The sequence below is a fragment of the Cnephaeus nilssonii genome (assembly GCF_951640355.1).
Source record: "Cnephaeus nilssonii genome assembly, chromosome: 13".
Lineage (NCBI taxonomy): Eukaryota > Metazoa > Chordata > Mammalia > Chiroptera > Vespertilionidae > Cnephaeus > Cnephaeus nilssonii.
The window spans coordinates 3,936,291-3,951,685 of NC_137084.1; the positions used below are offsets into that span (position 1 = coordinate 3,936,291).

The 15,395-nt window shown below is 56.8% G+C and overlaps 1 protein-coding gene across 1 annotated transcript in view; it reads right to left on the minus strand.

The window, feature by feature from the left end:
- Nucleotides 1–13,546, minus strand: part of LOC307109905 (uncharacterized protein) — an 86,649-nt gene extending 73,103 nt beyond the window's left edge. Inside the window, exons 1-7 of the mRNA XM_079788867.1 lie at nt 13,068–13,546; nt 11,174–12,686; nt 8,885–8,992; nt 6,645–6,889; nt 4,410–4,518; nt 3,587–3,837; nt 1,202–1,310 (exon numbers count right to left, since the gene is read on the minus strand). Coding sequence (XP_079644993.1) covers nt 1,202–1,310; nt 3,587–3,837; nt 4,410–4,518; nt 6,645–6,722 — 547 coding nt within the window. The 5' untranslated portion in view covers nt 6,723–6,889; nt 8,885–8,992; nt 11,174–12,686; nt 13,068–13,546. The remainder of the gene's footprint in view (nt 1–1,201; nt 1,311–3,586; nt 3,838–4,409; nt 4,519–6,644; nt 6,890–8,884; nt 8,993–11,173; nt 12,687–13,067) is intronic.
- Nucleotides 13,547–15,395: the final 1,849 nt, after the last annotated feature.

Consider the following 15,395-nt stretch of genomic DNA (forward strand, 5'->3'; position numbering starts at 1 on the left):
TTAGTCCCACTGGGTTTCAGACTCTGCTGTGCAAATTTCTTACATTCTCTCATTATTCTCCTTTTGAACTTCATGGTAAAAGTCTCATCCCCATTCAACAACTGATATTGGACCCTGAGGCATCATCGGCCTTTTCTGACCCAGCTCTGGCCACATGGAGAGGCCACACAGCGCTTCTAGCTGGTGGCATTCAATCCCATTAGCCTGGAGCCGGGGTTTGCTCTCTAATGGGCATGAACTGAGGAGCACGCTAACCAGCAGGCTCCTTTATGTGATTCTCGAGGCTGATGCTGCACTTAGCACCGCCCTTGAGGAAGCTCTACCTGCACCCTCACACACAAGCAGGACCAGCTCCTCACACTCACCTCCCTGTTCCAAGCCTCCTAAGTGTCGTCTGGATTAGGGGTTTCGCTTACTATTTGCCATCCATGCTGACAGTTTTCAATCTGTCAATGTGGGTGACAGCGCATGGAACCCTGGTCAGTTACAAGGAGAGTCTTGTGATCACGAGACGGTGTCTGTGCAGCGAGAACGCACACGCTTGCTGTCCGAGGTGTGGGTGCCATTGCTCTGCAGGGCACCAGCCCCTGTGCCTCCCAGTCCGCGGTCTCATCCCAGCACCTTCCTTTCCTGGACGGTAAACACGTGTGGGCCCTGCCTTCTGCTCTGACTGCCTGTCATCCTGCTTCTGCTCTCCCTGCGTTACATCACTGTCCAGGTGCTCGTGTGTGTGTGTGTGTGTGTGTGTGTGTGTGTGTGTGTGAGAGAGAGAGAGAGAGAGACTCTCTGTGACGTGTGACCTGGGAGAGCTGCTCTGTGGAGGGTGTTCAGGAAACCCTCTCAGGACGGCCTGTTCTGAGACGTCCTCTGAGCACAGGACACAGCCTGAGAGGCAGTCCCTCTGTGAGACCGGGACACCCAGACCCGGCTGGTTTAGAGAAATCTGTCTGCTCGCCCAGCTAACAGGCCCGAGCTGGAGAGCATCCAATACGGGCGCGCTTCCCTGTGGCCCACAGACCTCTTTCCTGGCTGAGTCAGGACCCGAGCGACCACTGAGATGCCCCCAAGGGACACGGATGTACAGTGAGCACAAGCACCGCCCAGGAAGAACCAACACGGGTTCCAGGGTGGCATTTGGCTTTGAATTGTTCTCGTCATGTTAACAAAACTTTGGAAAGTTACACACTTTCAACCCCCTTACCTGGGGGAGCCAGGTGGATCACATAACCATCGCACACATACAGGGCCCAGTGGGAGTACCCGATGCGGGAAATCTCAATCAGGTCTCCAGGCTTGGGCTCTTCAAGAAACTGCAAGAAAACAGCCAGGAAGGTGAGACAGAGTTCAGAGAGCTACAAAGGCCCTGGCTGGGAGCTGTGCTCCGCCTGGGGATTTGCTTACTGATGCTCACCCCATGGGGAGAGTGTGTGAGTGAGGGCGGAAGTGGGGGGGGGGGGGGGACTCTTGAACCCTGTGAGGTCCTCAGCCTGCAATAGCTTTCAGCAGTTTCCCTATGAGTAACTGAAGCTTGGAAAAATGACCTTGGAATTGGGACAGTAAAGATTTGTCCATAACGTGTGTAACGCATGTTTGTCTGTGTGTGTTGCACATGGATATGATGAGTGTTTCCTGTACATACACACATACTAGGATACAGACATGCCTATGCAGGTGTACTGTGTATGTGTCTGGTGGATGATAACACAACAGCCTGTATGTAAACCCCCTTCCCTGAGGCTGGGGCACAGGCTCATCCCCCACAACATTGTCCAGGTGAGTCTGAGCTCTGCTCTCACACACTGACCCTCATGTCTCCATCATGTGTTTGTCCTGGCTGTGCATGGGCCCAACACCCACCACCTCACACTCTGCCCTCCAAGCCCCGGCACACGGGCCCTTGAAGATGCTGAACTGACAGACAGCAGGTGACAGCATCCTAAGGGCACCTGAGCACTGGAGAAGGCCCTACTGCTGTTGCCCAGCTTCCTGCCCTGGGGACAGGGCTCACAGTCACACAGCAGGCTCTGCTGGCACATTTCCCACCATAACTGCCACCCTCCCAAGCCCAGGGGAAGGAAGCAACACCCATGTGCTCAGCTGGGGAAACTGAGGATCAGAGAGGTAGAAGGACTTGCCCAGGACCACTCAGCTGGCAGTGGCTGCTCTGGGTCTTCTCTGCCCCATCCCTTGTCTGTCCCCTTTCTTCCCTGCCTGCCTTGCTCACCTCCTCCCTGCTCCTCAGTGTCCATGCCCAGGGCACTGCAGCTTCCTGATTTGAGATTTTTCAGTTTATCTTCTGTTTGTGTTTGACCTCAGCAAACCTCCTGCAGCGCTCACCCCAGGAGCCCAATCTGAGACCAGGGGCCAGCTTCCCTTTGCCCTCATTCCATGCCCATATCCTACAATGGTCACTTAGCCTGGAAGCTTCTCTGGAATCCACTGCTTTGACCATCTTTCCTCCATGACTTTATTCAGGGCCATTCTGTTCCCGAATATGTGACCCCACATTTTCCTGACCAACCCCCTCACTTGTGCCCCATCCACTCAAGGGCCTGAGTGAGCCTCCATGGTGGGGACACTTGGTCCTGACGGGGGTGGACAGGGGAGGGGCTTCCTATCTGGGTTCCTGGGGTCAGAGCTCTGGGGGTGAAAGTGGGAATGGCTCTGTCGTCGGGGCGCTACCTGGGCTCCAGCTCTGCAGAGGGAGGTGGTGGCAGAGCTGAGGGGGACGATGGGAAACCATGGCCTCAGGGATCACTGTGCTCTGTGTACTATTCCCAAGTGCAGCCTGGAAACTTCTATCTCCACCCCCACCTCAGCCCTGAACTCCAGACTCACAGTTCCACCTGGTACTCAACAGGTCCACCTGGATGTCTAACTGGTCACCTCAACTCCCCTCATGAGCATCAAATCCTTAATTTCCCTCCCAAACCTCCTCCTCCCCTCATTCTCCTCCATCCAGGCTGCCCATCACCCAATCACAGGGGTTGTGAGCCCTGGAGGTGCTGTGGTTCAGTTGAAAGAGCCGGGACCACTGGGGATTGAATCCTGCTTCTGCCTCTTAACTCGCTGTGTGTTGGTAAGAGGGAGAGGAGAGCGGTAAGGCTGTGCCCAGATCTTACATCACATGTTCTTGAGCTCTTACATAGGCTACGGACCTTGAGCATCTCTTGCCCGAGGGCTCTCTGGGGCCTCAGGACACCTGTCATGGTCCAGGTTTATCCTAGATTTTCCTGACTTTCCTGACAACGGTATCAGGAGCTGCCTTTAGGATGGGACTTAGAGGCGAAGGATCCTAAAGGGGTTGAGGAGACCAGAGCCCCAGAGGTCCTCCAAACATCCCCTCCTTCTACACATGGAGAAACTGAGGCCAGAGAGGAAATGACCTGTCCAAAGACCCTGAGCGGATCAGTAATAGTCCCAAGATTTGTTCTCACACATCCTAACTCTCAGCCAGAGGAAGAAGGGAACATAATTTTGCATCATTAGAGGCTGGGTTTTCTTCTGTATGCACAGTCCTATCACCACCCCCAACCCCAAGCAGACCTCCAGGAGGAAGAGGGAGCCCCCCCAGAGAGGGTCTTACCTGCCGGCTGCGGGCCTTGCCATATCTCAGATCGGTGACCAAGCGCTCACAGTTCCTGCTCAGATCACTGTACTCCATCTCCTTACCAACCACCTCCTCCGCAGACCTGAGCATCTCCTTTATGGGCCGAGGTTTGTACAGGTGGTCCAAGTGGTTGTTCACCTGATAGGAGCTGTTTTCTACCACTGTCAGGAGGAGCTCCCTTTTCACCACCCCTAAGCCGGTGGGGGCGCCAGCCTCAGAGTTCTCCCCTGGAATCAGACACACTGGTATCAGCAACTGCAGGGAGGCCAGGGAGGGAGAGAGGAGACACCAGACAGGGAGGAAGGGCCAGGGGATCACACTATTGAGCTCTGGTGTCTGTCCCGTCACCAATGTGATTGGAGGATTCACGGATCTTACTCTTTTACTTAATGAGCTGTGACTACTTTCTCAAGCTCATGAACACTGTGATGCTCAGTGGCTGCTATTGTGCATCCAGTTGACTAATCCGCCATCATTGATCTTTCTTCTTTATGAGACTGTGGACACCTAGGCATGTGGCTGGTTTAGTGGAATCTGTCTTCACGCACAGCTAAAGGGCCCGAGCCGGAGAGCTCCAAATGCGGCCCCAGCCCGGCTTCACCTGGGCCCACGGTCCTGTTTCCCTGCTGAGTCAGGATCTGTGGGACCACTGACAGGCCTCCAAGGGACACAGATGTAGGGTGACCTCAGTCACAGCTCAGGGAGAAACCAACGCAGGGTTCCCAGGGTGGCATTTGGCTTTGAATTGTTCCCATCATGTTAACAAGTCTTTGGTGAGTTACACTTTCAACCCCCTTACCTGGGGGAGCCAGGTGGATCACATAATCGTCTCCCACATAGAGGGCCCAGTGCGAGGAGCCGATGCGGGAAATCTCAATCAGGTCCCCAGGCTTGGGCTCTTCACGGAGCTGCAAGCAAACAGCCAGGAAGGTGAGACAGAGTTCCGGGAGCTGCAGAGGCCCTGGCTGGGAGCTTCAGGTAGTCCTGTGGACCCCATGGTTACGTTCATCACCTGGCGTGTGTGTGTGTGTGTGTGTGTGTGTGTGTGTGTGTTGGGGCGGGGGTGGGGGGGCAGGAAAGTCTCTTGGTCCCTTGAGCTCCTTAGCCTGCTGTAGCTCCTAGAGGTGCCCTGTGGGGAAGTGGGCGCCTGGCATGCCCTGTTTTCTGTGCATACATATCTTGTGCGTGTTGCCTACACACACACTTGGATGCAGACACGCACATGCAGGTGTATTGTGCACGTGGAGGCTATTGACACAGCAGCGGTGTATCAACCTCTTTCTGAGGCTGGGTGACCAGGCCCCTCCCAGGCCACGTCAGACACGGGACTTGCATCCTGTCGGAGACGTTGACCTGAGGCCCAGGGGACAGCCTCATGAAGGACCTGAGATGGCAGCGTGCTCCTAGAGCAGCTGCCTGTCTCCTCAGGGACAGGGGCAAGGTTGGGCCTGACACAGTCACCCAGCAGGCTCTGCCGGCAACTTCCCCACCATGACTGCCACCCTCCCACAGCCCAGGGGAGGGAGCAGCACCCCGTGCTCAGCTGGGGAAACTGGGGATCAGAGAGGGAGAGGGACTTGCCCAGGGACGCTCAGCTGGCAGTGTCTGCTCGGGTTATTCTCTTCCCCATCCCTTCCTGGTCTCCTTTCCTCCTCCCCTTTGCACACTCCCACCTGCTCCTCAGTGTCCCCGCCCAGCACACCACAGTTTCATGTTTGATAATTTTTCAGTTTTCCTCCTCTCTGTGCCTGACCTCAGGGAATGACAAACCTTCTGCCTCCCTCACCCGAGGCAGCCCATTCTGAGACCAGGGGTCAGCTTATCTTTGCCCCATTCCATGCCAATATTCAACACCAATGGTGACCCTGGAAGGTTCTCCTGAATTCACTTCCTCCTTCATCTCCCGCCCAGGACTTGGCTAAGGGCGGCCCAGTTATAATTATGTGACCCCACGTTTTCCCGACCAGCCCCTGGACTTCTGTCCCTACCATTACATATCGAGTGTGAGCCTCCATGGTGGGGCCACTGGGTCCTGACGGGGGTGGACAGGGGAGGGGGATTCCTGCCTGGGCTCCTGGGGCCAGAGCTCTGGGTGAAAGTGGGAATGGCTCTGTGGTCGGGGCTCTACCTGGGCTCCAGCTCTGCAGAGGGAGGTGGTGGCAGAGCTGAGGGGGACGATGGGAAACCATGGCCTCAGGGATCACTGTGCTCTGTGTACTGTTCCCAAGTGCAGCCTGGAAACTTCTATCTGTACCCCCACCTCAGCCCTGAACTCCAGACTCACATCCAACTGCTACTCAACAGCTCTACCTGGATGTCTAACTGTTTACCTCAACCCCCCTCATGAGCATCAAATCCTTAATTTCCCTCCCAAACCTCCTCCTCTCCTCATTCTCCTCCATCCAGGCTGCCCATCACCCAATCACAGGGGCTGTGAGCCAAGGAGGTGCTGTGGTTCAGCAGAAAGAGCAGGGACCACTGGTGTCTGAATCCTGCTTCTCCCTCTTTCTAGCTGTGTTTTGAGACAAAGAACTCAGAACAGGCAAAGGGTATGGGTTACAGAAATTGAAAATCTTACATAATATGTTCTTGAGCTCTTAATTAGGCTAGAGACCTTGAGCATCTCTGGCCTGAGGGCTCTCTGGGGCCTTAGGACACCTGTCATGGTTCAGGGTTGGCCCAGACTTTCCCTGACAGCACACAGGGCATCAGGAGCTGCCTTTAGGGTGGGTCTTAGAGACAAAGGGTCCCAAAGGGTCAGAGGTGGCCAGAGCCCCAGAGGTCCTCCAACATCCCCTCCTTCTGCACATGGGGAAACTGAGGCCAGAGAGGAAGTGCCCTGTTCAAAGACCCTGAGTGGATTGGGAACGGACCCAAGATTTGATCTCAGACATCCTAACTGCCAGCCAGCAGAAGGCAAGGAGCATAATTTTACATCATTCGGGGTAATTTTTTCTTTTGGATGCAAAGCCCTGTCACCTCCACCCCAAGCAGACACCCAGAAGGTAGAGGGAGCCCCCAGAGAAGGCCTTACCTGCTGGAAATGGGCCTTGCCATATCTCAGATTGGTGACAAAGAGTTTACGGTTCCTGCTCAAAACACTGTCCTCCATCTCCTTCCCAGATCTGAGAAGGAGATAAACTTCCTTTATGGGCCGAGGTGTGTACAGGTGGTCCAAGTGGCTGTTCACCTCACGGGAATAGTTTCCCACTGCTTCCCGCGGGAGCTGCCTTTTCACCACCCCTAAGCCAGTGGGGGCGCCAGCCACAGACTTCTCCCCTGGAATCAGACACACTGGTATCAGCAACTGCAGGGAGGCCAGGGAGGGAGAAAGGAGACACAAGACAGGGAGGAAGGGCCAGGGGATCACACTATTGAGCTCTGGTGTCTGTCCCGTCACCAATGTGACTGGAGGATCCCATCATTTTGCTCGTTCCCTTAACGAGCTGTGAATACTTTTCATGTCAATCAATGTTGTGATGGTCAGTGGCTGCCACTGTGTTCCATTATATGAATGGACTTCATCCAGTTGACCAAGTCCCTACTATTGGCTGGTCCATAGCTTACCCATTGTAAACAACAGTAAATTGTATTTGATCATCTTCCCACTTGTGTGTTTCAGAGAGAGATCACAGTTGTTTTAGTCCCACTGTGTTTCAGACTCTGCTGTGCAAATTTCATATATTCCCTCATCATTCTCCTTTTGAACTTCATGGTGTGGGGCGCAGCCACAGTGTTGGGACAGGTTCAAGCCTTGGAATGATGAGAGGGCACAGTTTGGAGGGCAGAACCTCCCAGCGCAATGATAGCCAACAGCTGGAGTTGTCAGCTTGAACCTATTGTCCGAACACGTGGCCCCAGGTGCCTGAGTATACAGGCTGCAAGTAAACAAAGCTGGATCAGGTGCATGTAGTTGAGTAGGATCGAAACCCAGGAGAATGTTGTAAACATCTTGACCAGCCCTTACTGTGCCTTGTGGCATCTGCTATAAAATAAAGACCCGGCTTGTAGTCCGTGGCGCTCTCAGGGAGCAGCGTCCCACCCAGACCCAGCTCTCATTCTCATGTCTGTCTTTTCTAAGCCTTTCAGCCACCCCCAGTCAGAGTCTCTGAACCTGGCTGAGCTGGTGTGGCACATAAGGCGCCCTGGGCTGAGTATGCCATGGCCGTGCCAGCCCGCCACATCATGGTAAAACTCTCATCTCCGTTCAACAACCGATATTGGACCTGAGGCACCATCAGCCTATTCTGGCCCAGGTCTGGCCACATGGAGAGGCCACACAGCGCTTCCAGCTGGTGGCGTCCAATCCCATTGAGCCTGGAGCCTGGGATTTGCTAAGAGGAGGGAACTGAAGAGCACGCTAACCAGCAGGCTCCTTCATGTGTGAGTCTCGAGGCTGATGCTGCATTAGCACTGCCCTTGAGGAAGCTCTGCCTACACACTCACACACAAGCAGGACCCGCTCCTCACACTCATGCTCCCCGTTCCAAGCCTCCTAAGTGTCCTCTGGATTAGGGGGTTTCGCTTACTATTTGCCATCCATGCTGACAGTTTTCAATGCTGTCAGTGTAGGTGACAGCGCATGGAACCCTGGTCAGTTACAAGGAGAGTCTTGTGATCAGGAGACGGTGTCTGTGCAGCGAGAACGCACACGCTTGCTGTCCGATGTGTGGGTGCCATTGCTCTGCAGGGCACCAGCCCCTGTGCCGCCCAGTCCGCGGTCTCATCCCAGCACCTTCCTTTCATGGACGGTACACACGTGTGGGCCCTGCCTTCTCCTCTGACTGCCTGTCATCCTGCTTCTGCTCTCCCTGCGTTACATCAGGGTCCAGGTGCTCGTGTGTGTGAGACTCTCTGTGACGTGTGACCTGGGAGAGCTGCTCCGTGGAGGGTGTTCAGGAAACCCTCTCAGGACGCCCTGTTCTGTGACGTCCTCTGAGCACAGGACACAGCCTGAGAGGCAGTCCCTCTGTGAGACCGGGACACCCAGACCCGGCTGGTTTAGAGAAATCTGTCTGCTCGCCCAGCTAACGGGCTGGAGCTGGAGAGTGTCCAATATGGATGCAGCCTGGCTTCCCTGGGGCCCACGGACCTCTGTCCCTGCTGAGTCAGGACCCGAGGGACCACTGAGATGACCCCAAGGGACACGGATGTGCAGTGAGCACACGCACTGCCCAGGGAGAAACCAACGTGGGTTCCAGGGTGGCATTTGGCTTTGAATTGTTCTCGTCATGTTAACAAATCTTTGGAAAGTTATACTTTCAACCCCCTTACCTGGGGGAGCCAGGTGGATCACATAACCATCGCCCACATAGAGGGCCCAGTGGCAGTAGCTGCTGTGGGAAATCTCAATCAGGTCTCCAGCTCCGGATCTTCAACAAACTGCAAGCAAACAGCCAGGAAGGTGCTGACAAAATTGCAGGCAACTTCCAGGGCCCTGTCGTGGTGCTGCTGCTGCTTGGTTGGAGACACCCTTACGGATGTTCTTCCCTGGGTAAGCGTGTGGTGGGGACTCTTGTCCCCTGTGAGGTCTTCAGCCTCCTGAAGCTTCTAGAGGTTGCCCTGGGACCCGGGAGTCTGGAATCTTTTCCCAGAGGGCAGAGCCTGGAAATACGACCTTGTGTATTAGGAGAGTGAATATTTGTCCAGTGTGTGTATGTCATGCATGTGGAGGGGGGTGCTGTCAGTGTGTATTGTGCATATGTATGTTGTGTTGCGTGTACACGTACACAACTAGGATGCAGATGCATATGCAGGTGTATTGTGCACGTGTCCAAAGGGTGATGACATAACAACCTGTATGCAAACCCCCTCCCCTGAGGCTGGGGCCCCGGCCAAACCCCTGCAACGTTGTCCAGGGGAGTCCCGAGGTTCTCTGCCCTCACAGACCCTCCTGTCTCCATCAGGCTTTTCGCACAGGGGGTCTAGGACGGCATCAGGGCCTCCTCACCCTCTGCCCCTGCAGCCCTGCGACCCCCACTCTCTGAGATGCCGACCTGAGGGACAGAACTGACAGCAACTTGCCAGGACCTGAGCCTTCCCGGGGCCCCTAGTGTGGCTGCTCAGCTTCCGGAGCTGGGTGGGGGAGGGCGCAGACGGGGCTCACACACTCAGGCAGCCGGCTCTGCGGGCACTTTCCCCCCCTGACTGCCACCCTCCCACAGCCCAGGGGAGGGAGCAGCACCCCTTGCTCCGCTGGGGAAACTGAGGATCAGAGAGGGAGAGGGACTTGCCCGGGGACACTCAGCTGGCAGTGGCTGCTCTGGGTCCTCTCTGTCCCGTCTCCTCCTGTCCCTTTCCACCCTCCCTCCCTGCCTGGCTCACCTCCTCCCTCTCCTCAGGGCCCCGCCCAGGGCACCGCAGCTTCATGATTAGAGAATTTTTCAGCTTTTCTTTGTCTCTGTGACTCCAGGGAATGAGAAACCTCCTGCAGCCCTCACCCCAGGCGGCCCAACCTGAGGCCAGGGCTCAGCCTCCCTTTGCCCCATTGCATGCCGGTACCCGCAGCCCACGCCCACCCCGGACACTTCTCCCAATTCCCCTCCTCGTCCATCTCCCGCCATGACTCGGTTCAGGCACCCACTCCTGGATTTTGTGACCCCCCAGTTTCCTGACAAGGTTCCCTGCCTCCTGTCCCTTCACCTCCACAGCCAGTCCCCCAGGACCCCCGGTGTCCTCCCCAAATGTCCCATCTGTCCGTGACCCTCCTCTGGCCTCAGGGCACAGGCCTGCCCCTGGGCAGCCACAGCCCCTCCAGACACTTCCCGCCCCACTCCTCGCTCTCCCTGTCCTCGGCCCCCCGAGCTGGCTGAAGGCCTTGCCTTTCCCTCCCACAGCTCCCTCTGGCCTCTGCTCCTCTGCACCCCCTTCTCTCTGCCCCCAGCCCCTGCCCCACGCCCACTCCTCCTCTCCTCCCCCAGACAGACACCTCCTCTGAGGAGCTCCCTGAAGGCCCAGCCTGGCTCAGCTGCCATGCTCAGGGTCCCAGCCCCCGGGACGCCACCTCTCCCCACGTGATCCTGCTGCTGCGGTCCCTGTGCCTGTCCCACCCCCTCTGGGCTGTGAGCTCCATCAGGGGGTCCTGTGTGCTCAGCCCTCCCTCCCTGCATCGCCTGGGTCCTGAGAGGGGCCTGGTTTGGAACAGCAGGGAAGGACCTGTGGGAGCAGGAGGGCTGGAGGGCCAGGGGCCAGGGCTCAGGCCGGGCAGGCCCAGAGTTGGTGTCTATCTGGGGGAGAACAAGGGCATTTCTCACTCTGAAATGAAATGATGACTTAAAGGGAGGCCTGGGCCCTGTCCCAGGAGCAGGGCAGTGAGCTGGGGCCTGGTCTGGGGGAGGCAGCGGTTCCCAGGAGCAGTGATGCAGGTGGACTGAGCTCTGGAGTGTGCAGGTGCCTTCCCAGAATCGCCGTAATTCCCGTAAGAGCCCGCCCAGCTGGCTGCCTTTCTGCTGCACACCACGTGCTGGGCCGGCCCCTCCCGGATGACCTCCCAGTCCTGCAGCAAAAGAGACTTAAACAACATACAGGTCTCCATGGCGGCCTTAGAGACAGCGCTGGACTTACCAGCAGGAACAGGTGTGACTCTGAACTCCAGGGCTATTGCGGGCAGCTGTCCGCGTTGGACGCTGAGAACCGAATGCACGGCATCAGGCAGCCACAGGCCTGGGAGGAAGGGGGGGCGAGAACAGAGGGGCTGAGGAGGCATCGAACCCCAGCAGCAGCTGAGCCCACAGCCCGGGATCCACTGCTCCCCAAGTCCCGGGTCCCCCATCAGCCCACACTCCAGCTCCTTCCCCTGCTCAGGCGGGCACAGACCAGACCCCACACATCCTCCCACGTGACCCCCCAACTCCACACAGTGTCAGACCCAGAGCAGGGACTCCCTCTGCCCGATGACCTCCCAGTCCTGCAGCAAAATAGACTTAAACAACATTCAGGTCTCCATGGCAGCCTTAGAGACAGCACTGGAGTTAGCAGTAGGAACACAGCCCCAGGCCGTCATTTGTAACAGGGAGCTGCCCTCCCCTGTGGAGCTGGTTCTAGAAAGTTCTGAGGACTTACCGAAGCCCTTGTTAGCCAGGGTGGATCTGGCTTTCTGCTCCCAGTGCAACAGGTTTTATACCCAAATGGACACTTTTGCTTTCACTTTCCTTTCTTGTTCAGAAGGACTGAATCTTAAATGCTTTAAAGGGACTCTCAGTATTTCTCTAAGTCAGTGGTTCTCAACCTTCCTAATACAGTTCCCCATGTTGTGGTGACCCCCAACCATAAAATTATTTTCGTTGGTACTTCATAACTATAATTTTGCTACTGTTAATGAATTGTAATGTAAATATCTGTGTTTTCCGATGGTCTTAGGCGACCCGTGTGAAAGGGTCATTCGACCCCCAAAGGGGTCGCGACCCACAGGTTGAGAACCGCTGCTCTAAGTGGGCAGGTCCATGATTTCCGACCTCAAGGCCTGGACTGGCCGGGCCTGGAAGCAGTCGGAGTCGGAGGGAAGCCTTACACCTGCCCTGCCCTGGCCACGGGCTCCCGCTGCAGGATGGGGCGCATGAGGCCCAGCTGTCAGCCCCCAGGCCCACGGGGGCCCTTATCCTATACCCACCCCACGAAGGACAGGAGCCCCGGCAGCCTCCAGGGCGGGACCCCACGGGAAGGCCTCAGCACGGGGGTGCCTGGACCTGGGGATCCCAGGGCTCATTGGCATGGGGTGCATGTGGGTGGGAGAAGCGGAACTCCCCTGAGAGCGGCTGCCCAGCCTGGCCGTCCGCTGTCCCTGGAGCAGGAGGCGGAGGCAGGCGCAGGCTCAGTCCGCAGCTCCCGGGGCACCAGGGCCCAGGCTTCTCCCTCCTGCTGGTCCACGTCCGCTGTGCTGGTCGCTGTGGTCACAGCCTCCAGGGCACATCCTCAGCTGGCCCTGTCCCAGGGCAGTAAGAGGTGCTTTTCGCCGGAACCGCCATCTGCCAGTAATTCGCCAAAACGACTGACATGAAGGGAAAGAGGAGGCCCCCCTGTATGTCCTCTAGGCCTCTGGGAAAACATGCAGCTGCTCCTTGGCCACGTACATGCGAATCTACAAGAAAGGTGATACTGTGGGCATCAAGGGGCAAGAGTCTTGCCAGGAGAAGTCGTGTAGGTCGTGAGGGACAGGGTTGAGGAGAATAAGAGGGGCAGAGGAATCTCGCTGTGCTCAGCGGGAATCCTGCAGAAAGCTTGCAGCCTTGAGCAGGGGAGCCCGGATGAGCACAGACATGGGGGCACAACCAGCCCGGACAGGCCCCTGACGTCAGCGGAACGGCTGCAGCCTGCAGCGGTTAATCCACCGCCTCCCCCTCGGGCTCCGCTGATGACTTTTCGTCCGACTCAGCCCACCTGCTCCCAGGCGCCCGAAATAAAATCTCTTTGGATGCTTCATGGCCTCACGTCCCCGGTGCCAGCCTGGCCCGCTCCGAACCTGTCAGTGAGCACGTGAGGCATTCCGAGGGCCGAGCCGGCTCCCTGCATCGTGTGCAGGAAAAGGACCAGAAAGAGAAGGCAGCCAAAGGGAAGGCGCCGGGGTCCCGGGAAGCTCCTCTGTGGGCGCCGATGGGAAGGAGCCGGAGCCGGGACCGCTCCCTGTGAATCCATGGCCGCAGGGGGGCGGGGGGTGAAAAAGGCTCTGCGCCAATACAAATGTTTCTCTTCACTGATGAAGTGTGGCGTCCCCCAAAGAATAAAGAAAACTTCGTGTCCTAAAAACAAGAGAGAGAGGTGCTCTCCATCCCCTGGTCTCCTCTGTGCAGGGAAGCCTCTCCCCCATCCTCCTGTGGCATGGCCCCCGCCTTCCCGTCCCGTTTCCATGCAAACCCGTCCTGGGCAGCGGGGCAGGGGCTCCTGGCGGGCTCAGCCCCTGGGGCCTCAGCCAGGTCTGGGAGGGGCCGGTGCTGCCCCATGAAGGGCAGGCTGTGCGCGCCTCAGAGGTGAGTGACGTGTGTGCGTGTGCGTGTGTGTGCGCGTGCGTGCGTGTGTGCGCATGGTGCGTGCGCGTGCGCATGGAGGTGGAGCGGGCAGAGGAGGTGGCTATTGGTTAAGCTGCGCTCAGCCCTCCCTCCCGCTGTCAGGCACAGCTTTGCTGGAGGCCACGGGGAGGCCCAGCTCTCAGGCTTCAGGGCAGCGGGAGGGGAGCCGCCCTGCAGACGGAGGGGAGCGCAGCCAGAGGACCTGGCAGAGCCCCCCCCCCCCCCCATCAGGAAGCGCTGTGTGCAGGGGCCCCTCTCCCAGCATGACCCCCGTGACCCCGGCTCCCGCTTCCCTGGGACACACAGGCTCCGGACTTCCGGGTCCAACGGCCAAGGCTCCTCTGGCCGGGAAGGCAGAATGGCCTCCGGGCAGCGTCCTCCTTTTCCAATGAGTCTCACTCAGAAAGGCGTCTGAGAGGCACAGAGTGCCCACTGCCCGCGTGCCGGCCATGCCCTTCACGGTGTGGCTCTGGGCCACTGCCTGCCCCCCCTCCTGTCACGCCCTCCTGCTCAGGGTGAGGGCTCACTGTGCCAGCCCAGAGCCCTGAGTGTGGCCTGAGCGCCCCACGGGGGGCGGCTGCAGCTGCTGGGCCAGGGACTCCCTCTGAGGCCCGTGTCCAGGGTCCACGTGCTCAGGTGGTTCTGCAGCCGCGGTCTCGCCTCTCCCGCAGCTGCCCCCCTGGTGGCCGGCCTGTGGGCCTGGCGCTCGCCCACCTTCCTGACTTAGTGTTGGAAGCTGCCCATTGTCTTCACTAGCAGAGAGGTGTGGATATATATATGAGAGGGAGAAAGAAATAGAAACATCAATGATGAGAATCATTGATCAGCTGCCTCATGCCCACCCCCCACTGGGTTGAGCCCACAACCCAGGCATGTGCCCTTGCCCTTGATGGGAACCTAACCTGGGACCCTCAGTCCGCAGGCAGATGCTCTATGCAGAGCCAAACCGGCTAGGGCAGGTAAGTGTTTTTAAGGTCAATGAGATCAAGGTGGCTGATGGTGTGTTAAGGTCTCCCACACCCTTGCTGATGTGACTAGTAGCTTCATTACTAGTTTAGAGATGTGATGTCAAAGTCGCCAATTACGTGTGAATTTGCTCCTTTCTCCTCGCTTTTCTCTCAGTTTTTACTTCTCCTGCTTCATGTATTTTGCAGCTTTGGTCCTTGTTGCACATGCTCTTGGGGCTGTTATATTTTCATGGGAGACTGACCTTTGTATCCTTATGGGATGTCCCTCGCTCTCCTTATCATTTTCTTTCCTCTGAGGTTTGACATGATCTTATATTGTCACCCTGCTTTTCTTACGGGTCGTGTTTGTGTGGGGTATTTTAAAAGTCCTTTTATTTTCCACTTACATGTGTCATTATTTGTGAATGAATTTCTAGTAGACAGTCCTGTTTCTCCTTTGTCGTTCTCTTTTTAAAATTGGTTTAGTTTGCCATTGTATTTTGTGTGTATGTTAGCTCTGAAGTTTGCCCTCTTTATTTGCCTTTTCTGTTGGTTTTCTCTGCTCCCCGCCCCCACCTCCCACCCTGCTCGCCACCTTCTGGGTCATTTTTCCTGCCCTCCTCTGGATACCCTGACATGTAAAATTTTGTTTGATTTATAGAGTGTTTTGAATGTTTCTGTTTGTGTCGGTGGTTGCTCTGGTATTGCATTATGCAAACACGACATTATGATTTACTGCTGTCAGCAGTTGCCCAGTTTGAAACACTGAAACCTCACTTCTCTTTGTATCCCATTAGCCCCCCCACACACGCACACATTTATTATATAATTGTCTGA